Source organism: Hippoglossus hippoglossus, chromosome 10 (assembly GCF_009819705.1).
Source record: "Hippoglossus hippoglossus isolate fHipHip1 chromosome 10, fHipHip1.pri, whole genome shotgun sequence".
Taxonomy (NCBI): domain Eukaryota; kingdom Metazoa; phylum Chordata; class Actinopteri; order Pleuronectiformes; family Pleuronectidae; genus Hippoglossus; species Hippoglossus hippoglossus.
Window position 1 is genome coordinate 19,392,700 of NC_047160.1, and position 25,535 is coordinate 19,418,234.

Sequence of the window (25,535 nt, forward strand, 5' to 3'; positions counted from 1 at the left end):
ATTATTTCTAAAACATACACTGCAAGCATACGCACACGGGCACTTCACCTAAACCTGCCTGAACCTTTTTTTAGTGATACAAATGCATGTTGTGTATCCGCAAGAGCGTAGCCTCCACTTAACTAATCCAGATTTATGGTGCAGATTTCTTAGCTGAGAAGTAAAGAAAAGTTTGTCAAACAAAGACATCAAGAGTTCTGGGTACAAGACGGGAGTCAGAGAGAGTACTCCAGCTAATGGCAGCAGGATGACCTATGCTCATGGCAAGAACAGTTAGAGGAGACAAAGGGAAGGAGCCAAGTCTTTCAGAAAACCAATGCATCATTCAGGCTTCCATAGAAATTCTTAATCATCAGTCAAGGACCAGTCAGGAACTAAATAAATAAGCTTGCATCATGCAAAACATGACATTGCATTTGTTTGTTTCTGCTAATTAAAACTAGTCATCTACAGCATTCAAAATATGTATCCAACTGCGAAGTAAAAGAACAGCTGTCGCCTCAGAAATGTGACAAAGCTTTATACTCGACCATCCGAGCAGAAAACCATGTATGTATTTGAATGAAAGGCTGGGCTCCCTCTTTAAACACCAAAGCCATGGCATTCCTATAATTATGCAGCAGTGTCAACAAAGGCTGTTCATAAATTCAATTTGCTATCTGTCATCTCGTGCATGTTGGATTTGGGAGAAAAACAAAACAAACAACAACAAAAAACAGTGGATCGATCGAGAACTCAATTTTCTGATGGCTCACATGCAGCCTTCAGGGGAAAAGAGACAAATAATTATTCGAAATTCTGAAAAGCTTCTGTGTGGTACGGGTGAGTGAAGCTGGGAGCAACAGGGCAACGATAACTGAAAAGACAAGTAACAGCAATATGAAATAATGACCTTCCTGATAATCACATATTTTAATCAAACACATCAACATCTGACTTTGTATCAGCGCAGCACTCTCCTCCCAAACCAAATTAAAGTGTTTTACATGGGGAAAATGAGGCATAGGAGAGATGTCTATTATTCACTATCTGCTATCCTTCCCGTAGCCAATCCCTGAGTTTAATTTGCACTGTAATGACATCTAATGAGAGCTTACAGGCCTTCTTCTGCTTGATGAATCGAAACCACTGCGAACGGGCAACACAGTAAGAGTTTAACCTCACCCCAGTCGCCCTCCATGGCTCCAGTGGATAAGATGAGTAAGAGAAGGGAGAATGAAGAGGGGGTGAATGACTCCTTCCGTTTTTTTGCTCGCTGCAGATTGTTTTTGAACACATTTGAGCCCATCTGTTCCCCCACAGAAAGTCACCTGTGCAATTAACCTGGACCATTAGCTGTGAAACAAAAGCCTCAGTGGAGGGAGGGAGGTGCTGGTTTATGGCCAGGTGGAGAGGCGACAACTACACTTTCTTTTAATCTCATCTCTCCAGCTGACCCTCACTTCTATGCACCTGGTTTCCTGTTACTTTCACACTAGAATTCAGGGGCTCGGCTGCCTGAACAGACACAACCACCTGCATTACTCAGCTTCCCCTTCCTCTTACTGCTCTGTTGTCTACTCTCCTACTGTCTGGCTTTGAGCAGAGTCACCCTTTCCCCTCGCCCTCCTTTCCTACAGTTGCAATCGCCCCCAAGACCCAGCCAGACAGAGACCATTACTGCCACAGAGAACACAAGCACCCAAAGGGACAGCAGTCATGCACCTGTTAGATGTCTCCCCTTTGTTTTCTCCTCTATCCACATCTCCCTGCAGTCCAACCCACCAACCCTGACAGAAGCCTTGACACAATGACCCGAGAAACTTTTCAGACAGGCCGCAGTCTTTAATTTGTAGGAGTCTGTGTGTGTGTGTGTGTGTGTGTGTGTGTGTGTGTGTGTGTGTGTGTGTGTGTGTGTGTGTGTGTGTAAGTGTAGTAGTCCACTTAAGTGAAAAGGAGAGGAGGAAAAGGGGAATGGAAGAGGAAGATGGCTAATAAAAAAGACAGATTTGCCTCCTGATCATTCTGGATTGTTTTACTGTATCAGCTTGATGAGTAAACCCACTCATGTCCTCCCTAACTCAATTAGGGATGCTCCCACAACCCTCCATTCCAGGGGGAATGGCAATGTAGCTGCTACTTAAATCTTGCTGTGAGCCCCTGTGTGGCGCCAGGGTCAGTGGGAGAAAGCAAGGGGGGGTGGAAAAAGGGCAGAGTGCTGTGAGGGTGGGAAATGTGGTGAGAGGTGCACTGTGTTTGACATGCATGTAGTAGGAGCTAGGCTGGCCCTGGTCACTGCAGGCCAGATCCCATACAACGAAAGAAAGAGAGATGTCCTGACTGCGAGACTGGAGGAAACGTGGAGAGAAGTTGGATGTCGACAAGGGAGAGATGAAAGTGGATTATCCGCCATGGCGATTTGCATTCTGTGGTGGAACGAAAGCCCCTGCGATGCCCCGAATAGCTGGATGCATGAATAAGTAAACAAACAAAAACAAAAATAAACCCTCCATCTGGATGGATGCTGCCAGGCCCCAAGTGAGAAACAGTAGGGAGGGGAGGTTGGGAGATGGGATGGGGGGGGAAGAGAGATGCCTGCAACAGAGCAGTCACCACACTGTGCTTCCTCTACTATCATTTACTTCGACTGCCTGCAGCCCCCCCCCCCCCTCCAATTACAATATTGCGATCACCATCTATCCACTGCTTTGGGCTAGTTTGCCCAGTTACACCATTAACACACAAGGGAGAGCTCCGACCAAGCACTGACAGATGTTTAGTTGACACACTTTCTCTGAGCCACATGGGGTCAACATGTCAGGGTGCCAGCAGGGCTGTGGGAGCCTGTCCTCACAAGAGTGGACCACTACTGCCCCTTTTTCCATAGGTTAGGTACTGCCACATTTAGTGTTATGAGAGACCATGGCCCATATATATATATTTTCACTGTGAACCGTCACCTATTGATGGTGTCTGCTCTTGACCGAGCTGTCACTATAAACTGACCAAAGTGGTCTTTCAAGCGATTAGATAAAGAGCTATATTTACAACAGGCTTTCTCAACTCTGTGGCTCTGGTTTTGAGTTCAGCGTCGGTCTTGTGTTACTCGATTTGACCTCATCTAATAGACTCTAGTGGCTGTTTTTCATGTGCTCCCCTTTGCCTTGACATTTATGAAATCTGCTGTTTAGTTTCTGTGCAAAATTCCAAGTGTGTGTGATTCAAGCATCTTTCAAATCATCAATCAGTCAAAGCTGCATTGCAATTTGCCAAAGTACCTTTTTCCATATTAAACCTGAAAATCTGAAAAAGTCAGAAACCTTCCAATTGTATACTTTTTATTTTAGTACAGTGTGTATATTTTGTGTTGCTTTCCATTAGAATGTTTTTACATTATATACACTAAATGGATTTTAATGTAAAGGAGCAACAGGAAGTGACACCATAATAATTAAGTTAAACGACAAGTAACAGGACCTAAACTGGTCTACATGAAGAGTAGTAAGCTGGTGACTGGTGTTTTTTTATTGCAGTTGGGGTCAACCTCTAAAACTCTGACACACTAATAACACCTTTTACTGTGCTGCTCTGGCAGACAGACAAGAACAGCCTTCAAGTATTAATGCCAAAGCCCAAATCACAGACTGATCACGATTGCTTATCTATATGGCAAGGCACCTTAACTATGCAGACATTCAGCATACGTGACTGTTCACACCAGGGTCACACTGGAAATGAATAAGGTAATTAAAATGAAAGGGATTTAAAAGAGGCTTTGGCAAGCGTACGCACACTGAGATGCCATACACATTTTGGGATTCATCCATGCAGTACAGAGTATATTCCCATTTTAGATGACTGGCACATTTGGAAAGCGGAGTTTTGGAATCCAGATCAAGATAACATCTGAACCAAACCCCACATGGGCTGTTTGCATCAGTGAAAGGCGGCGCTGCCTTGGGAAGCTAAATGGATTTGACAATGGGATTTGACGGTCTTTGTAGTGAGGGTAATTAGGTTTGATTGACTGTAAAGTGACTGGTGAGGTCCAGTTCTGGGAGGGGAAATGATCAGACACTTGAACCACCCACAAATTAATGAGATTCAACTGTGCCTGAGCTGATTTCACCAAGGAGAAGAAGAACATTTACCAAAGCAATGGGAGAGAGAAAAGTACAAGGCGGGATGAGCAAAGTGAGTGTGTGTGTGTGTGGGAGACAGAAAGAGAGGCGCGCAGAGACACACAGGGAATGAGAGAGAAAAAACGGAGAGGCATAGATATCTGATGCATGTCTCGCTCCCTTGATTGTGGCTTTAACTAAATTAAGTAAAAGATAATAGATAAAAGTGATTAAAAGCTTTAAGGTGCAATCTCATTAGTGTTTTCTGTCTTTCTCCTGATACAAAAGAGGGAACTACGAAATAAAACAAAGGAAAAACAAGCAAACATTTAACGTAACGATTAAATGCACAAGTCAGACAAAACGTGGAAGAGACTATTCCCCGGTGTTGCCTTTAATTGCTACTGAACTGTGGTATTTATTAAAACACATTTAAGGGATTCCGGGTTGTTTTCCTCATGTTGACATTTGTTTATAGAAGTGCATTGAAAATGTTATATTCTGAGAGGATAAGTACTGGATGAGTATTTTATTGTATCACCTTCACTTACAAAATGTAATTTTGCTCGCAGTCAGACGTACTTAATCCTTGAATGTCATTTGTTTACGCATAATTCTATTTTTCTTCATGTGTCTATTTGTGCCGCTTGCTATTATAGTCCTCAGCTGAGACGCAGTCAGCCATATTGTGTGCTGCCATCATCGCCTGAGGCAGATTCTGATTTTGACTGGCGATGGAGCACAATCTAATATGCTCTTATTTATTAGAATGGATGTATGACACCAGATAATCCTGGTGCCCTTGTTCCTGTCTTTCAAGGTAATGATGGAATTCACCAATCCATACTCAGGAGTTTTAGAGCATGCCTTGCACTTCCTGCACTCCAGATCGACACAGCTCATATGCAAGGTCGGAGAAAAAGGCAATTTGCTCATTTTAGCAATATGCTGCTGTGACATCCATATGCAGATGCAGGGAGAGATCCTTCATTTTCATAAGTCATCAGAAACTACAAATATATAACCAGACATGGAGGCAATCAGCGGCATGATGAAGAAATGACACCTAAGGGAAGGAGCAGGCAGCAGATTCAGAAGTATTGTACCATATGTCATCATTACATTCTGGAAAGGTCTGTCCTCTTCTGTTATAGTCCCTATCAAACATGAAGGTCATCTATAGATCCATAATGGTAGCTGCATTTCCCACGTTAAGCTGAGAAATAGCAAGATTTTCGTTTCGAAATCTATTTGGGTTTCTGACCTTCACTTCTCTACAAGCCATCTCTCCTGGTAACGTTGTTTGCCATGTCTGCTGTGCTGTGGAGACACTATGCAAACTTAGAGAGCTAACCTGTCCACCCCAGTGCTGCCTGTCAGCCCTTGTCTATGATCACCTAGCTGGCATTGCTGCAACACAGGTATGCACTGGCCTACCAGCAGCTGTCAGTGTCACACGAAGCCATCAATCCAAATCTCTGCCGCTGTCATTCCTGACAGGGCTCCGCCAGCCACAACCAGTCAGACAGCTGCACAATAATATGTCAATTTATTTTAGAATATCACACTAATAGATACTTGGATTTGGAAAATGAGCATTGGTAAACAAAATAAAATAAAAAAAATTACCTGCACAACTTGGTCTTTTAGGAAAAAATACATTAAGAGGAGTAAACACAGGAAAAAGAAAACACACTGATGGATATGTTAGCTCATTAGAATCAGTAAAAGCATCTAAATTGTCTCTATCAACCGTCTCTTAATTTTTGCGGATCATAAATGTGTAATACATAACAAATACTAGAGATGTATTGTCTCAAAATCCACATTAAAATCCAATCTATATTAGCATGCAGACCTGCAAAAGGCAGAAGAATAAGAAGTCTGAAATGTTGTTTGTATTTAACAAATGGAAAGCTCTTTTGAGAGGAGCCCACTGTTGTTCATTGTAAACATATACTAGTTCATCCTGAACGTGTGAGAGGTTGACAAGGAGAATGCATAAATAGAAGCTGCAGGCCCATCATTGTCAAAATGCCAACGGTTCTCTGAAAAGAATCACAGGGACACGGAGACCTCATTCTTGCCGGCTTTGCTGAATGGGAAGGAGGACACATGATGACTGTACATGATGAAATGTACTAAAAATAAGAAACGATATTATGAAAACAGCAAACTAAGAAGGATCTTAATGATAAACCATCTGCTGCCACCAGGTTAATGAATTAGTTTAATATCTGTGCCTTAAAATAAATAATCAGAAATACAACATGTTGACTACTAATGAAGTCTGCGATTCTGTGCCCCAGTGATGAAGTATGTGGTTTACACAACTTCCAGCTGTTGAGTGAAAAATGATAACTATGTTTTAGATGGTAAAAATGTGTGTGCAAAAGTTGTATTTACAAAACAGGCTGGTAAAAAAAAAAAATCTGCTTTATTATCCCAATAGAGCGACGCACCGTTTGGGTCTGAATTTTGCCTGTGTCTGCAAGCTGTTGTTAGAATGGATGGAAGCGGGTGAGTGGGCTCTAATTCCCATCGTAAAAAATGATCACTTTCACAGGTAAAACTTAATCATAAAAACAGCATCTGTGGAGCCTCTGTGTGTGTTTTGGGGGTTTTAATAACACTATCTAGAACACTTTTAGTAATTGATTTTACAGAAAGTTAGTTTATCCATCAGATAATTCTATTTTGGGGGCGAAGATTACTTAAGAAATGTCTTTATCCTACATGAGTCCAGTTGGAATACATTTAATGGGTATAGTCAGCTGAGATAGCAGGTTGTTGGTACACTCATAAATAGGTGTTGTAAAGCTTGCAGGCTACAACCAATATGCTTCTACACTTGATATTCCTCAGGTTGGCAATAAAAATGTTCTTCAGAGGCTCTAATGGGGAAGGGCACTGCTCCACAAGCTACTGCAACCATTCACAGTAAACTATATAAAGTAGGTCTGAGGAAAAGTTGCCGGAAAGCACGTAAAACACAAAGTTCCTCACTATTTCTCCGTGCTACCTGGAAGAAATGTCTGGACTAAATAAAATGTTCACATAACTGTTTATTTTTGTTTTCCGGTTGTTTGTTTATTACTGTGTGCCGTATGCCAGGCTGGATTGTGCTCAAAGCGGCATGTGCGCTTTCCGGCTCTGTTCAAAGCTTAGTGGATTTGACTGGGGTACACAGTTGACATGTGGGTGCAGACACTTGCCCAAGACGGGGGCACTGACCCTGGTGATGCCAGCCGAGTTGGCGCCCACAGGGGCCTGTTACTCCACACAAATGCCTCGGAGAAGGAAAAGTCCAAATGCTCTAGCTTCTGACACACTCGACATGCTGCTAGTGACATTGCCTCATAGGCCAAAAAAAAAAAAAAACTATCCCGCTGTGAAGAGCCATCTTCCCCTGCTTTCGACAGAAGCATTAGTTTGGGTTCATTCTACTGTGTTCAACTGTGTTTTTCCAGTGAAGTAAAGCAATTTTGTAAATGTTGAACATCTGGTCAGTTCGAGAGACTTTGGGAATCCACTTAGAGCAAATTAAAACAAATTGGGTGACTCGGTAATGATTTCATAAGCAATTAGGATTTCTAATACTTCACAAGGAAAACACGTTTAGCTCTCCACTTGTCTCATCTATCAATCACACTTGTTGAATAAGTGGGAATGTCAGAGAGCATAATCTCAGGTTTTATCAACTTGGAAAGGGGGGGAAAAAGGTTTTATTTTCAGTTTCCTAAAAGCATTTGTCCGTTTCCCCTCCCCCCCTCCCCACCGTGGTGCTGTCCTGGAAAAAGCTAAATGAATTAAACTCTCATTAAATATGCATTTCATTGTTAATCATTTGCAAGTGAAGAGGATTAGGTCACAATTTGTGAAATGACGAAAAAAAATCTCAAAAATAGCCTCTTGAAATTACATTAAACCCGATAGTGCGATCCATCTAAAAGTCTTTTAAGCAATAAAATGACTAAATCAGTTAATCCATAAAACAGATAAGATACTGACCTGTACATAATTCTCTTAAAACAATGACCATATGCTATCTCCATCTGTTCAGTCTAATGGAATTGTAAACACAAAAAAATACAATATTTAGGTCAGCAATTCATTACATCCACCCACCCACCTACGTATTCACTGATCCAAAATGCACAGGGTGGATGGACATTGATTAATGGTGAGAGGAATTAAACAAGTCTCTCTGTCCAGTAAGCTATCTTACTTTTATCAGCCTTCACAGAGAACACGTTGATGCTCAGCATGAAATATAGATTAGCAAAGTCCCCTCAAATAACCAACTACTCAAAATATCTGAAGCACATATATATACAACCGTACAAAAGAATGGGAGAAAAGAGCCAAGACTCTCAAGCCAAAGCTGCCTGGAGAGGAGCAGAGACAAAGGAACGCTGCAGTTGTATCACTCACCAACTAATTACAGTAAACATACATGTCTGCCTATGCGGAATAAAAATATACAAATGAAATATACTCTATGTAGTGAACACAAGGAATTTAAGAAAATTAATAAAGTGGATTTTCTAATTATTAGGTCATTAAAAATGATTGCAGTTAAAGCCAAAAACGTGCTGTATGAGTGACCTAGACCCACTAAGATCTACTCAGTTCATTCACTTGGGTCCAAGTGAATGCTTGTCTAAATTTAAAGAAATTACAACAAGTCAAATTACTGAGAAATTCCCTCAGGCGATGGTTGTTGTTGCTGCGGAGGCATAATAAAGATGTGCAACAAAGGAAAACACTGAATATCCTGCTAAGTGTGTTCCAACCAAACCACTTAAAGAGAAACCGAGTGAGAACACAAGAGTAGAAAAGCAAACTGCTGTAACCTCCAACCTCCTCCTGGCTCAAGTTCAGCTTTCCATTCACAGCATCCATTTAAAGAGCCTTTTTTGATTTCACTTTCTCTGATTGCATTTCACATAGAGACAAGTCAGTACACAAAAAAAAGAAGGAATTATTCAATGAAAATGTTTTGTCGATGCAGACAAAGAACCTTGACAGGTAAGAAGCATCCTGGGTTTAGCACATCAAGTGTGTATATCACAACTGGCAAGGTCATTGTGATCGCGACAATCCAACAAGCTAATACTTGGTTGGAGGACAATCCCCACTATCTCTAAAGCTGCAGGCAACGTTGCCCATGTCACCCTCATGTTTTATTCATACAAGTCATATTATGGCATTCAGAAACTGAGATCAAAATCTGCTCTGGCAGAAATATTTAATATCATACCTACTTCTCTACCCTTCTCCATCTGGTTAGCCAGAATGAGAGAGGGGGTTAGACAGCCTCCTTCGGCTCAGCAATGTTGGATTATTAAAAGTGAAGCTTTCAAAGAGGTCACTGCTCAGGGAAGAAAAGGAAAAAAATGTAGCATGCATCAATTATCTTGGAGAGTTTGTGGCATACTGAGCACTGTCTTGTCACATTTCCCAATGTGGCTGAGCTACAGAGAGGTCCTTGGCTGGTGCTGACATTTAGAAGCTGGTGAATTGTGAAAATCCAAGTCTGTTTGTCAAAAAAATGGACAAAAGACCACAACGACTGCTTGCAAGGCCCCTTCAGGCTTGAAATTCCTTCTCAATGTCATTGGCATAACTAGACACAGGCACCCAGCTCTGTTGCTCTAATTTTTCATGTCTGGACAACTGCAACTTACACTGATCAATACACGGTTTACTGGTATCGCCGCAGGACAAAAGAGCAATTCCAGTGATTCACTACAATAAATATAGCCGGCAAACTTCTCAGATGAAGGAATGATCATTTTTGTCTTGCATTACTCGCAAATGACCAGAGAAAAAGTAATAACAGCAAGACTGTGTTGTAAAAGTAGAACTCAGCTTCCTGTCTTTGCGGGTGACCTACATCGTGTGATCCTGCCACTTCTACGAGAGCTCAAACAGAGCATTTGCATTTATTCATCACTACATTCCAATACCTGGTGCGGCTGCTGAGTTATACCATCGGTAACTATTGTTTAAAAAAAGGTTAAATGTTATGGAAGCCATGTACAGACTGTAGGAAGAGAATGTTTCTGTCCATGTGTGCAAATGCACCATGGAAAGAACAAGCTAAAAGTAGCATAATCTGCCTGTTGTTTGGAAGCATTGTGTTGGCTAAGGAGGTAAATATAAGATTCCCTCACAGCTGAAAAACACAACTCCCCCCACTGCATTATCCTCTTCCCTCTGAGTTCATATCTGTGTGAAGCACAATTGAAACCCCCTTCCATCTTCCTGTTCTCCTCCTCCTTACTCCCCACCTGCCTCCCCGTCTCTGTCTCTGTGGTGGCACAGGCAGAAGTGGCATACCTTTGTTCATGTCAATCAGCTGCTTCTTCTTCTGCTGGCGCTCCTGCTTCTCGCGCTCTGCTTTCTCCTTCGCCAGCTTGGCTCTCTTGATCTTCTCCTCCATCTCCCTCTTCTTGTGGTTCTCCTTCACTGCTTCCTGATGAGGCACACACACACAGACATGGACACAGCCACATAGACAGATAAAATCAGAATTTTCCTGCTTTTTAGTGTCTCTGCTACTGTATTGTCATATTCAGAAACGGTGCCATCAGCAAATTCTAATTCAGAGAGGGTGTTTGATAGCTTCTGTAATAAACAATTTATATACACACAAACACACACACATGTACCATGCAAGTATATTTCCTGACAATATAGGAGTCACCGCATGAAAAAAAGAAAACTGCAGCAGTGCCAGTCTCTGAGGAGGGAGAAAGTGATATCATCCTCCTCCTCCTCCTTCGTGACCGGCTGAAATGTCAGGGAGGAGTCAGAAAAAGGGAGATAATCAACGGCACAGATACAGCCTTTACAAACGTGTCAGTTTGTTCTTGTGCCAACAGAGAGGAAAATTCAACCGTGACCTTTGGAGAAAACAAAATGTGTTCTCATTCCAGGCCTGTGGTGCAGCCCTTGACAGGACCCATCATAGGTGTTAGTGTAAGACTGTGTGAGAGGTCATACTCCGTGTGTACACATGCATATGAGCCTGCGCCGCCTATGCTGGAGTCCATGGGCATCTTTGTGCTTCTGCTCTTATGTATGCATATGTGCCTCTGTGTGTGTGTGTGTGTGTGTGTGTGTGTGTGTGTGTGTGTGTGTGTCAGTAAGTGAAGGCACGGCCCCATCTGTGCACTGATATAATAAGTGGTGACAGTAGGCCCCCCATCAAATGCCCCTGTGGTCCTGATGTGTGTGTCATGTTGGCAGCTAAGACTGAAGGATTACGGGGATTGTGGGAAGGAACAAGGAAAGAGCAGCTCATCATGCCAGTCAATAGTAGAGCTTTGCTCCATGTCCAAGGACAGAAGCCCTCATTGTCACTGTCTCTTTGTTGCATGACAAGGGCAATGAGAGCAGGAGACGGAGAGGCAGAGGGGGGGGGGGGGGGGGGGGGTAATGGAGAAGTCAAGTGAGGGCGATAGACAGAAACATGGTAGAGAGAGAAAACTACATAAGAAGAGTGAGTGTGTTTTGATGGTATGTGCATTATGAAAACATAACAGCAGATATTTGCTTTGTCAGCTGCTACAAGTCTGTGGAAACACTCAAAAATCAATTCATCTATCAAAGTTGTGTGATTGATATATATATACAGTATATCATGTATAGTGACAATGTGCACTCTGCTGCAGTTTTGACTGAACGGAGGAGAGCTGTGTTAGATATTCAGTAATGAAAGAGTTAACTTGGGCAATTTGTTGACGTGATGGGCAGCACTGGCAGCATGAATCAAATAAATGTCTGTCCTCTGACAGCGTTCAATTCATTTTAGACGTGATATCACTGCATTGCTCAACATCTACAGCATAAATTGGAAGATAAATTATGCAGATTACAAATAAAATCCTGCCGGCAAAACTTATTTTAAACAAACAACACATTTTGACTGTAAACATGATTATGCAACATAATTATGTTGCTCATAATCAAACAGCACCACTAACTAACATAGAAACAAATATGCCTTTAGTGATCTCTTGTTATTCTCTTGATGACCCCTGTTTCGCCGATGGCAACAACTGATTTGATCAGGTTTCATTTTCTTGGTACCTCTGCACATTGTAGGTGGACATATTAGATGTGTGTGACATTTTAAAGTCTTTCCCAGTTTCAAACCTCATTATTTTAATAGGAAAATGATGTGCTTTCTCTTGAATATGCTCAAATATTTACTATGAAATCCCAAAATGTTGAAACACATCTTGTTTTGTCTGGGCTGCTGTCATCTACTTAAGTAAAGTAGTAAGGTAAATATTCACAATATGATTTGTGACCACAGTAACAAGTTATTTTTGTCCTTCACATGTTTGTGTTGCTCCCTCACTACAATTACCGAGCCACCTAATTAGAGATTATATAGAAAAACCTTGATTTTCTAATGGTGAATGGTAAACAAGGTAAAAGTCTATAATACAGATTTAATTGTTCTGACAGTGACACATTGCTCAAGGAAGAACCTGGAATTGAATTATATACAAATTAAAATACTGCACAAGAAATGTAATGAATTGTTTGTGTTTGAAAAACACATCTTAATGTAAGATGCAATTTTTGTAATAATAATAATCAAATAGGAATATGTTTGCAAAAATAAACAAGTTGTCAAAGCAGATAAAGACATTCATGAAGGTTTAGAAAAGAAGACAAATTGAACACAGTGCAATTAATTTGAAAGTAATAAGGAATAGAAAGACATATAGTTAATGTAGCACAGGAGGTTAGAGGGTTCTGTCCAATGATTATCCACCATGATGGACAGTTTCCTTTCTGGGCACATTTCTGCCTAATAACCCTTTAATAAAACAAATCCTAGTGTCAAGGTGGCATGTACCTGTCTGCCTCTGTGCCCTTAGCCCCTTTGTTGAAGAGCAGGAAGATGTGGTGCCGATATGCACGTTGCTCAGGGAGCTATGTAAATTCAACGTTAGATTCTCAAAGCGACCAAAACCAAATGTGTGTTTTTTGCATAATAGCACCTTTTTACCAGGTAGGTTTGTCAACAACACAAACCCATTCTGTGAAGTAGCCCATTCTTGCTTTCAGGCGTATGGAGGCCATGAGACAAAGTGAGTGTATGTCACACTCTAGGCCTCCGCTGCGTATAAGATGGAGATTATAAGTACTCCTCTATCTATACTTGGCTGGAAAACAGAATGCTTTGCAGCCCACAGGTCTAATCTACCAACAAGGGCCAGGCAGCATTTTCTCCTCCAGGTCTGTTCTTTCAATAATTCATGAAATGTGTTTGCTGTTCTTCCTTGACCCTGCACAACACAATACATCTCCCACAGCATGGCAGACCCTCCCCTGCATACGAGCTTTCCAATGGAATGAGGGAGCAATGAGTATTTCTAACTGCTCGGTTGCACCAGTGATCTCACGCAGAGAGTGTCACCGCTATATCTCATTTCAATTTTACAAACACTACAGCGCTGCGGCTTTAAGCAGCAAATGTGTTTATTAGCCATCTGTTACACTGTGTGCCAGAATGTCGGGGGGGGGGAAGCGGCTTCAAGAAGTTATAAGTTACAGATTGTGCGACTTCTGCTCTGTAGTATAGATGGATTCCCATATTGATGAGTGACCTTCAAAATCTGGTGAGACAATTTCAATGACCGTGTCATGACAGTGTTAGTTGATTTACTGAGGAAACATGGCAGTGATTGAGAAAGAAGGTGAAGAGAGCATCATCTTCAGCAAGATCAGCATCATTTGTCTTATTGTGAAGGAATTAGCAAGCTTAGAAAATAAATGGCGGACACCCGCACGTACACTAATCATCAGCTAAAACTCTTAGATGCCTTATCTTGCTACTTTTAGAACCTGGTCCGTGTCTTTTGGTCTTTTAATAAAGTCGCTAAATCAACAAGGAGGAGTGTTAGCTCATCCCAGCCCATCTGCTGCGCTTTGATAACTCATTAATGGGAAAATCCTAATCCCCCGTGCTCCTGGTCAGGATTACACATACAGACCCTGCGATTGCATTTCACTCATACTCTATTTCAGAATATGGCAGCAGCATTAAATTAACAAATTGTTGGACTCTTCGAATACTGACTCCATGTGCTGAAATCAAATAATATTTTATTGGCCACAGGAAAAAAAATGAAAAGAAGAGAATAGGACGGGAGTGAGGGAGAGAAAGAGAATGAAACAGAAGTAAAATAGAGTTAATGGATTCCCTTATCAGTTACATTCAGTTCTGTGAGGACTGTCCGTCAGTGCATTTACTCAAATGCCTCATGTCGGTCGGGTGCATTAAGCCCTAGCTTTTTAGCAAAAGCAATTTAGGGTGACTGTAATGCATTGGAATTCTTTAATACTGCAGCTGCTTTGTGCTGTGAATGCATTGCACAGGGCAACGCAACGTGGATGGAAGTTAGTGGAGATGTTTCATCTGAGTCGAACAACTCAGTGTCTCAATATTGAAATAAAAGTCCTGAGCAGACTAAGCATATCAAGAAGTTAAACTGTGGGCTCATTTAAAATCATCAAGGGACATGAAGTCATCGTGTTCATTTGATTTGCCTTTTGGAACAAATCAGTGATGGTTGATGTCGGCCGACTTTGTCAGAGATAAAGAACTCGCAGACATCTCTCCGAAATCCGCTCAGCGACAGCAGAAAGCTGGGGAGGAGGTTTTCGTGGTGCTATAAAGAAGCTAGCTCAGTTGTTTTTTTCAGGGTAAGAAAATAAAAGCAGCCATTGATTCCTCATGCTCTGCAAGCAGATGGGATTAGCCTTTCTGTCAGCAGAGCTGAAGAGCCAAAAACTATAAATAATATCTGAAGAGTGTGGTGATTAAAGGATTGTTTTTATATGAATACATTAACTTATAACCACCAACACCCCCCCTCCCCCATCTCAACCACACCACAACACCTTATCCCACTCACTTTCCTCCACTCATCCAGAGCAAGAAAGTTTAAATCAGTAATAAAATATTCATATGCAGCTATTTGCTTGAGAGAATAATTTATTTTCTTGGGTGGATGCCTCTTTTAGAGATATGCATCTGTGGAATCCTTGAGGGAGCATTGTGTTGTGTGCTGGTGCTCTTTGATCAGAGGGAATGAGAAGTTGGTTTCAGATGGGGATCAGGGCAAAGACAGGAGACGGAGTCAGACAAGGGGACTTTGCCATTCACGCTAATGAAATGTGAACCCTGAGAGCAGCCCTTCTGGACACCATGCCATCAGCCTGAAACTGGGAGGTCTGGGGGTTGCCAGTCGGGATGGGTAAAGGCAGAGGAGCAAAGACACTTGAATAAATGTTTAACAGACTTCAGTCTAATAAGGAAAAGGGAAACTGGGCCTTGTTCTGAGCTGATGTGGTGTTTAGCTTGCTGTTGATATCACCTCTGTTTTGCCCAATGTGCTTTTGTCACTGTTCTTAGAAACCACAATTCATATGACACCGAGAAGTAGCAGGAGAAATTTGGAAGTTTACTTTTATTCAAGGTGAATTAATGTTTAACTTCTCACTTGTGTTTAGACTTTCTACGTGTACTGAAGAAATTTCACCTCAAATGTAAGTGTTCATTAACCAATATTTTAAACTGTGGTCATAAAGTTTAAGGTCGATATGTATAACATTTTATAAATTGTAAAGAAATGTTTTGTCAGCTATACTGAAAATAATTTTAAACTAATGGCTGTAAAGTAAAATACAGTTTCATCTAGTAGAGCTGACAAAATCCCACAATACCCTTTGGTGACAGCACGTGCACACGCATGCGCACAAGCAGCAGCTTTGAGGTAATGAAAGTGTGGTTAAAAGGTTAAGCAGCTTGCCCAAACCTCTTTTATCAGTAAGACACTAGAATTAAACATTATCTCATTTTTCAGCATCCCCTCCTTCAAACACGTTATTCTAATCTGTTTTATAACTTCTTAAGCGTCTTTTTTTCTTCCCAGCACCCAAATCAGAGTTGGACGTTTCTTAATCAGTTGGAAGTTTTACATGTTACAAGTTAGCAGGTATGTTGCAAGTTTAAGCATCAGACCCTCATTGGACTCAGATAAATGCGATCAAAAATTTAATTTGATTTGCATATGATGGATTATTCAGATTTAAAACGCATGTCAGATACATAAATTGGTGGGAAAAAGATGTTTGTGTTTTGTTTAAATAAAGAAATAGCCAGTGGGTTGTGGAAATAAAATTATCTTAAATTAAAAAAACAAACAAACTGGAAATTCGTCTTTGAATCTTTTTTGTTGAAAAATATTTCAAAAGACCGATATTCATAACCGCACAGAATGAGACGGCATGAAAGAAAGCAATAAAAGAAAGTCTTCTGTAACGAAAAGAGGTTATGTCAGTGATCCTGAAATAAAAAACATCTCTGGCAGACACAGTGGCATTGTGACCTACTAAAAGATAACATACGGAGGGAAGTTGCACAGCAGGTGAGCCGAGTGAAATTCTTGCAGAGAACGGTGCAAAAAAACATAAAAGAAAAAAAAAAAAAATGAAAAGGATGTCAGGGCTAACCAAGGGAATTTAAAGACCACAATAAATGGTCAGAAAACACAGGGTTTACTTTCTCAAAGGTAAAACTTTCTGGTATTTTTAGACGAGTAGAGTGAAATCCCCCCTCAGAACTAGACAACAGTTGTACAATGTCCTCTGTGGCTCTGGAGGAAATCGGGGCTGAATCTGAGAAAATAAGCATCAGTAATGTCAGTGTTATTTTTGAAGCATGGGGAAACATTATCTTAATCAGAGAGAGCCTGAGTGAGGAATTAAAGATGAAGACATTTTTTTTATCACACAAAGAGGGTTTATTAATATGATATTGCATTGCCTTATGGAAAGTAAAGGGTCAAGTATTTTTATAACATGACTGACACTTCCAACCAAAAAACCTAACATCTTGACCTCTGCTGCTTCTATTTTCATGTTTCTTTTTTCGATTCTGCAACATATGAGACCCCCAAGTTCATGGAAGCTTAAAACCAAGTGTATTACCACTTTAATTACGACATTAACCCACTGTTCTGTTTACATATTTTCACCATCTGTCAGGAACTAATGAAAGTGTGTGATGAAAATTTGTAACACATAAATTATGCTGTCATTTCCCTGACGCCTTTTTCTGTGACAGAAAGTGAAAGTGTGTGTGAAAGCAAGTGCATGTGTGGGTGGTGGCTTCTGTTGGTCTCTCTGTGTCTACTTTGAAGAAACCGGAAACACGGGACTCTTCATGTACAGTACATGCAAACAACTCATACTTACCATGTAGAGGACGCGGAAGTTGGCCAGTTCTCCGAAGAAATCTTCCAGGCTGACGGAGTGAGGGTCAAAGGCAAAATAGTTGCCGATGCTCTCGTAGAGCTTCTGCATGTTCTTATGCATGGTGGAAAGTTTTTCATACTGCTCCCGGGCATGCTTGCAGAAGCCGTGAGACGAACAGAGTCAAGGAATAATGGAGAGAGGCTGAAATCATGTCTAAACATAAGAGAAAAAAATGTCTATAAGAGCTACTGTGAGCAGCTCTGTGATGACAGCTCACCACTATGTTCATCTGTGAAAAAAAAACAAGACACCCAGACAAATGATCATTTCAGAATCTTTACAGCATTCAAAAAGCCCCCCCCTATGTCAAGGTCAGCAAAACAAAGAGCTGGATAAAGAAGGGTCAGAGACAATCTAATGTGCCATTACAATAACCTCTCCGTCTCACTCTGGAGCCAATAGCACGGTGAGCTAATAGGTGCAGCCCTGGAGTAATGGAAAGGTGTTTTGCAGTCAGCAGCATGACACAGATGGTTGCTGGAAAAGCTGATTGCAGTCATTGTTCTATTGTTTCTTCCAACAACAGTGGGGTCAGGTTGTTTTGAACCTCACAGCTCACGTCGCACTATGTAATTTACTGAACAGGCGGAGCACTTTTCTCCCGGTGAATGGCTATTGACAGCCGGCATCAGTTAAGCATTATCACAGCAGCCACTGACCTCATGGAGACTGCTCTTGGACACTCCAAGACTCACACGCTCCGCCTGGTATGTGGACAACACAACTTCACACGGCACACAGACACCAGCGTGTATATACATGCATGTACATGCTTAAAAACACAGACGAGCACGGGGTCAAAATAAATACCTGCGGCAGAAACTCCATAATAGTTTCAATGCATCGGCAATGGTGTCCAGCCCCTGCTGTGCCTTCAATCATTTCCATCTTCATTCTCGAGAAGCTATAATATCGACAATGGCTCAACGCTCATTACAGTTATGAGAAATTGTTACGGGTAAAGCTTTATTTTCCAATTGGATATGATAACACTGTGGCGACATCTCTAAAAATAGGTCTAACTGAACAACAAACACAAACAGTCAGATGATCAGACATGTTGAAAACAAGCTGAAGGCTAAACTAACTAGCACAAGTAAAACAAAAGGCAGCATGCGCAATGTCGATTCCTTATTTCTTTACAGCTGCATTAAAACAACGTCAAAGTTGTCCTTTGATTGTCCTACACAACAGTTTGACTAGGCAGCGGGTTTGTTTAAAACCTCTCTGATCAACTGTCTCCTTTCAGAAATTACCAATGTGATATATAATATCTTTACCTTTTTTTCCCGATCTCCTATGCAATCAGAATTAAAACTCCCCATTTAATCTACAACGCTCCAGTTATGTGTAGTCAAATTTTATAATTACAGTAAATAACGTTTCTCAGTGTAAAAGGCTGTTGAGCAAAGTGTTTAGCGTGGCCATAATGCTTGAAGGTAAATGTAGAATAATAAAAACAAGGACGTGTTCTTTTGTGCATCCATCTCTATCAGCGTTGTTTTGAAAGCCTTTCAATTTAAATCCAATAAATTCTGTATTGTCAAACAACACATGAAGGAACAATTGCGACTGTATTTTGCTTCTTTGTGTTATAGTTCTTGTTCTCCGTGTCATGGGTACAGTTATAGGCAATTAGTGCTCATGTGCAGTCGCCTTGGCAACATATACAGGCTGGTGCTACAGCATGTGGCCTGTGATTGTCAGGGTTGAACAGTTGTAAAGATATTGCTGTTTGTGAGCAATCTGCCATTGGGATGTGGAAGCGGCAGTTTTCCTATAATAACCTTTATTTATTTATTTGTTCTTTTGTCTTGGTGAACTTCTGTGTTGAGGTCCAGGGATTGTTCTGGGTGCCTTGCCATGTTATGTTCTTCCGTGTGGATATAAATACAATATTAAAATCTGCCTGTGAAGTAAATGTACATGTGCACTTAAATATGCTCATATATTATTGTATATTGTAGAAAGGCACTAGAGTAGCAGAGAGGGGAATATAAACTATAACGTCCCTACAAGCTAGTGTTAAGTAAAAGACAGCAGTGATGGCACAGCCCACGTTAGGAGTAAGCCCACACACGGGCCGATGGATGGACTCATCCTTCTGTCTTTCCTCTTCCTCGTCTCCCTCTCGCTCTCCTTGTCTGCCCAGACCTAATTTATCCTCCTTGCTTCTGTCAGACTGCCTTTATCCCTTCTTTTGTCCTCCCCCCTCCAACTTCTCTTGTGAGAGTAAACTCAGGGGCTCAACAGATAGATGTAAAAGTACAACTTTGCCAAAGTAAGAAGTCTTTTTCAACATCCAAACTACTGGCAGAGATGTACTGGATAGGAGTTGTATTTCTTTAGTCAAGACTTAAAATAATCCCTGACAAAAAGTAAAAAGTCATATTCTAGGACAAATCTGTCATGAACAATGCGTCATGGTCTGGTGTCATTTATTAGTGAAACAGAATCTTAATAATTAATCCAAAAATTCTAATGAAGTCCGTTTTGATTGTTACTCTGAGCTTCATTTAACTGGACCCTTAACACAATTTCTCATAGGTCAGAATGGAAAATTGGTTAAAAATCATGAAAATCATAAATATTTAGCATGTTAAACTGAACACATGCTGCAGCAACAGATTACGCCAAAAAAACAAAACAGAATACAATCAATGTGTCAATTAGGAGCAAAAGACACATTGATATTATTCAACAGCGGCGCGGTAATGTGTGTGAACAGCATTTACATAGATGATTGATTCTGGGCCTCAGCGGAGTCAAAGCTGCTTTTAGCTCAGGAAACGTTTGGGTCAAAGCTGTTGCCTCCCTGGCAGAATGATAGTCCAAAAAACATTAAAGCAGTGGTTCCTTTTGGTGCTTGTTGTGGCTTGTGGCTCTCCGTGTTTCACTTTCTCCATTTCTCTCCCTCACGTACACTCAAATACACATGCATGCACATGCACGATTGTAGAAGTGTCCCGCTGGGGACCGGACCGAGGCTGGCTGGGCTTTTGCGCCTTGTATTTCCACATCAAAGACATGTCATATTGATGGAGCCTGATGCACACTATCCTGCAGCAACACAACCGGTATGGTTGAGGCCCCATCAAACACACACACACAGATATAGAGTGAACAGGCGCACACACACGCGCACACACACACACACACACACACACACACAGATATAGAGTGAACAGGCACACACACACACGCTCACACACTCGTACAAGCACGCACGAACACAGATAGATATATAGATGTATTGATATACTGCAACACAACCACAACCTGTAACTTTTTACTTTTCTTTTTTCTGCCTTTCTAGCCTTAACTGACTCTCCCTCTCCAAAGATAAATCTTGTTCTATTTCCTTTTCTTCCTGTCCAACACTGTCTTACTCAAACCCATTCCCTTTATGATTCGCTTTCTACGTTTCCCCTAGATATTCTCTCCATTAACTTCCCTCACTCAGAAAAGAACTCCCGTCTTTCTCTTCTGCTCAGAGTGAACTTTCAGAAGTACTCTGTCTGAGCTGTGTCTGGTATTCACGTCACTTGGGCTTGAAGTAGAGCAGGGAGCAGAGGCGATGGGTCTCAAGGTAAAGCATCGCGCAGCCTTTGGTTGCCCCGACTCTGTTTGTCAGTCCCCGCTCTCCTCTTCTAGTTCTGTTCTCAAAGGAGGACTAGCGTCTGCACTTCCTGTGCACTGAACCTCACCAACACAGAGCAGGAGAATTGCTCCAGGGCTGGAGAGCTTAGAGTTACAAAAGTGGAAGGTACAAAAGATGAACGTGGAGTGATGATTAAGTTCCCGCTAATGGTCAGATTAGAATTCTTAGTTCTGAAAGTAAAAGCCTTATCGAGCTGTGCGCCTCATCTTTCTGGAATTTTTGAAATAGCTATTTTAATAACTGAAGCTGGCACAACTGGAGTTATAAACAATTGCAAATTCAAAAACAGCTTGTGGAATAGCAGCGTGGCACGAAGCATATCACAGAAAGCTCCAGTTTCCGACAGTGTCATGTCTGAAAGCATTGATTTACAAAGACAGTGTCAGATGTCAATGGCAGCGCTCTGATAGTTCATGTTTTTATAATTCTCTCTCTCAAATCCCCCGTCGTAGCCAAAACCCACCATGTCCTTGTAAAATGTCTAGTTTTAGTTCTTTGTCCTGCCACAGTGTTCTCATTACTGTGTTTAATCAGTCACTTTTTATCTGTGTGTTTGACATGCCAGAAAGGGTACGTTTAACATCAGTAAGCTGCGATTAAGGGCACTCGTTTTTAACACCACAAAGTGACATCAAAATCATATCCAAGTCAGTCTTACCCTAGATGTAAAAAGGCTTTTTTGGAGCCAGAATTTCGTTCAATTTCAAAATAAAATCCAGAGAAGGAGGGGAAAATCCATTTATAGCAAAGTTGAAACAGTTTTCACAATGGTCACCTATGAGGATGGCAATAAATTACCTGCTTTGTTTACCTGTGTGCATGAGAGAGTTATTAAAGTGCTGCATAAAACCCTACAGTGGGGGCCCAAAAAGCCTCCTTAATAAATCTCCTGTAACCTAGTTCCATTAATGTTTATTTAATGCTTTTCCTATGTGCTTGCTGGCCCCTCCATCCAAGGCCCCACACTAAGCCTGCTTTTCTCCAAACCCCACCATCCCTGCTCCCTTTATCCCCACACCTACTGCCAACAGCCCCTCTGGGCCAAATTACACCAAGGCTGCCCACTGACTGGACACAACCCATCATGCTGAGAGTGAGCGCGGGATGAGAGTGGGGATGAAGGAATGGAGGTAGGGCAGAGAGATGGAGGGAGAGAGGGAAAGAGAGAGAGTTGATGGAGAAACAATATAACTAATCTATGAATTAGTGCATCTACATGTATCTTTCTTTTACAATACATCTACATTTCTCTGTTAGATTCCTGCTTTGTTTTAAAAATGTAAACATTTGCAAAATCTGTGAAAAAGCAGAACAAGTGAGAGAAAGCCAAGGCTTAAGAGGAGGACAGGAGCACTCTCTAGTGTGTGGTGATAGAGGCAGAGGGAGGTCCGTAGGGCGAGCAGGAAAGAGGCTGACAGCGTCCTGAGTTGGGCCACGGCACTGACACTGGGGCTGTCAGAGCGAATTAGTGGAGCATCCAGCTCCAGGAATTTGGGATGTGTGCTGGTGTGGAGGTGGATAGGGGGGGGGAGGTAAGAGTGTGAGGAGGGAGAAAGGGAGGGTGTAGTGAAGAGAGGGGGGGGTAAAAAGGAGCTCAACACAGTCTGTTTAAAGGTACAGATCACGGTTAGTGACTGAGCTATATTTCCTTTTTCAGTTAAGTTTAAGGACATATTTCCATAAATAAAATATAATTGTACAACACCACAGTGAGTAAATACACAACACCAGCTCAGTTTAAGGATAGGTTTGCTAATGCTAATGTTGCTAATAGCTTACAGCTCACAATAACAATGGCAACATAAATATACCTAAATATGCCTGATTTCATTTTATCAACATCCATGAATGATTCCCTGGGAAATTAATTAAAATTGATGCAATGTTGAATAGGTGAAAAAAAAAGATCTTTGATCCACACCAAAATTGAATGGTTTTCTTCTAAGCTACATCCGTCCACATAGTTTTGTGGTTATCAACAAACCAACCAACAGGTTAAAAACATAATCTCATTGATGGGGTTAATAAGGGTACAGACCAAATTTGAAGCCAATCCACTGGACAATATGACATATTTCACCAATTAATGAAAACTTAGCTGGTGGCACGGAATCAAAGGTCAGGAGATCACAACACGAGTATATTACAATTCCACATGTGGAAATCATGAATGTCTGTGCCAAATGTGAAGGCCCTCCATATCTGATACAAGATATTTCACTTGGGATCAAACTGGTGGACAAACCGACCAACAGTGCGACGCCAAGACTGTGGCCTCCAACTGCAGCTCAATTGCATTACAGCAGTAATAGTTGCGGCTGAAGTGTCTTTCAACAAGAGAGTCAACCTGCCTTTGCTTACAGATTATAAATTGCTCTGGGGAAGAAAAAAAAGCATTTATACATTAAAATTCAATTGGAAACTTAACTAAAAATGGAACACAAGGAGCACAGATGAATGTGGTTACTCTACAATCTCAGCTCGTGTAAAATGAGAGCCTGTTTGCTGTGCATTAGTCTCACTCACCAGCACGTAGACCTTGGGTCTGAGTACAGAGGGGCAGCACAAAGCAGATACCTGAACCGTTCATTTGTACGTTAACCGCACATACATACACGGTTCCCATGGGTCTTTCATTTTCAATGTACATAAAGAACATTTCAACATAGTATATTTCAAAGTTAATAAGGGAATAAAATAATAATAATAAGTTACGACATCTTTCTAGTTGCATTGAATGCCTTCCTAGCCTTGAGAATAACATGACCTGCCCTGTTTACCCCAGCAACCGAGAGATCCTCAGAAAAAAGATCTCCATTTAGGAGTGATTCAGCTGATAAATAGAAAGTGTGTGGTGGTTTCTACCAAACCATCAACATCTTTTTTTTTAGAAACAGTGCATGCTGCGAGGTACCTCCGTTTTCGAATTCTGCCTGAAATCATCATTCGGCACCATAAGAAGAGCAGTCAATCTTAAAACAAAGAGTTTCTTATACATTTCCAAAAATGACTGACACTCGTATAAAATATGTAAAAATGTCCCGAGACGATTCAAGTCGCAGATGGTACATTTTGAAGAATTTGTTATGTCATAAAATGCAGTTTTGTTGTGTGTAAGTTTGATATATAAAGTTGAGGTCTGTGAGTTTATGATTTATAAGAAGCCTTTTTTCCAAACTCGACAACTAAATATGATTCAGAGCGGCCTTTATTCCATTTTCTCTATTTGAAATGGGGTCTGTGTATGTACTAATAAAGTGTTATAAATTAAAGAGATATGTCCTTTAGTCAACCCTGAATAAATCTATTGTCGTACGGCATTAAGATGCCAGTCACTCTAAATACCTGCAGCAAAAACAAAATTGAAAATACAGAAAAGAAAAGGGAAACAATTTTTTGTAAAGTTACCATTTTCAAAATCCTTTTCAAACTGTTTTGTGGCATTTTCTTTGCCGGGAATTTTAATGACAGCGATTTCCTCCACATATTCACAGTTCCCCCGACAACAGTTTTTTGTCTCGCCATCGCTGCTGCATCCTGGGTTTTAGCATTGCCCGAAATTATTGTGATTGGTTTAAAGAAATAAAAGCAAGCCAGAGCATTTTTACAGCAGAACAACAATGGGTGCAGCCTGACACGGCTCTATGTGAGACTAGATGTGCACAAGAATACATGGATTCAAGACAGGTTCATTTCACATGGTGACACTTATTCATTATTCAACAAACTGAATGTCTTCACTCACCAAAAATTGCTGGATGTAAAATAATCAAAACAACACCTAGAGATACGTGCCAACATAGGCAGGTGCACACAAACACACATTCTGCTTGTTCGTGCAAAAGTGTGAACAGATCTGTTTCTTCTGCAGAAAAGTGTTGTCTCTTATTACCTGGTGTGCAATCCAGCTTTTGTTAAAGGACTAAGTGCAACTTTTTAGAAGGATGTGCCTGGTAGAACAAACCCAACTTCCAACTTCAAACTAGCAAAAGTGGTCTGGGACACGCCCTGAATGCAACATGTGCTCTAAACCATGTGCTACACTAAAGCCCTTAAACCTTAAACCATGTTACCGTCTCCTTCAAACCATAAATGCTTCCTCCAGTCACTGTAATGTCTTTAAATCTTTTCGATTTCTCATGTGGATTTTTATTCCTTTCTGTACAGCAACAGGAAATGTAGTATAAGATAAAAAGAGAGATATAAAGAGATGGGGAGATCTTTTTTTTTTTTTCATACATCAGAGGCTGAGTGAATTGTATTAGCGCTTTGACACGGGAGTCGTGACCTTTCCTCTCTCAGTACGCCGCTCCATCATCTCCCCTACAGCTCCGTCCTCCTCTTTCTCTTGAAATTAAAAGCCAGATTTGATGTCAATTTTACTGTCAATTTATTCAGCCAGTCTGTCCCTGAAATATTTATAC

At 41.1% G+C, this 25,535-nt stretch overlaps 1 protein-coding gene across 7 annotated transcripts in view; it reads right to left on the minus strand.

The window, feature by feature from the left end:
- The window catches only part of diaph2 (diaphanous-related formin 2), a 337,820-nt gene that overhangs the window by 45,215 nt on the left and 267,070 nt on the right, over positions 1–25,535 (minus strand). For all 7 annotated transcript variants that reach the window (XM_034597177.1, XM_034597173.1, XM_034597175.1 and 4 more), the window contains 2 exons: positions 17,391–17,555; positions 10,446–10,581 (listed from right to left, as the gene is read on the minus strand). In XM_034597177.1, the coding sequence (XP_034453068.1) occupies positions 10,446–10,581; positions 17,391–17,555 (301 nt within the window). The remainder of the gene's footprint in view (positions 1–10,445; positions 10,582–17,390; positions 17,556–25,535) is intronic.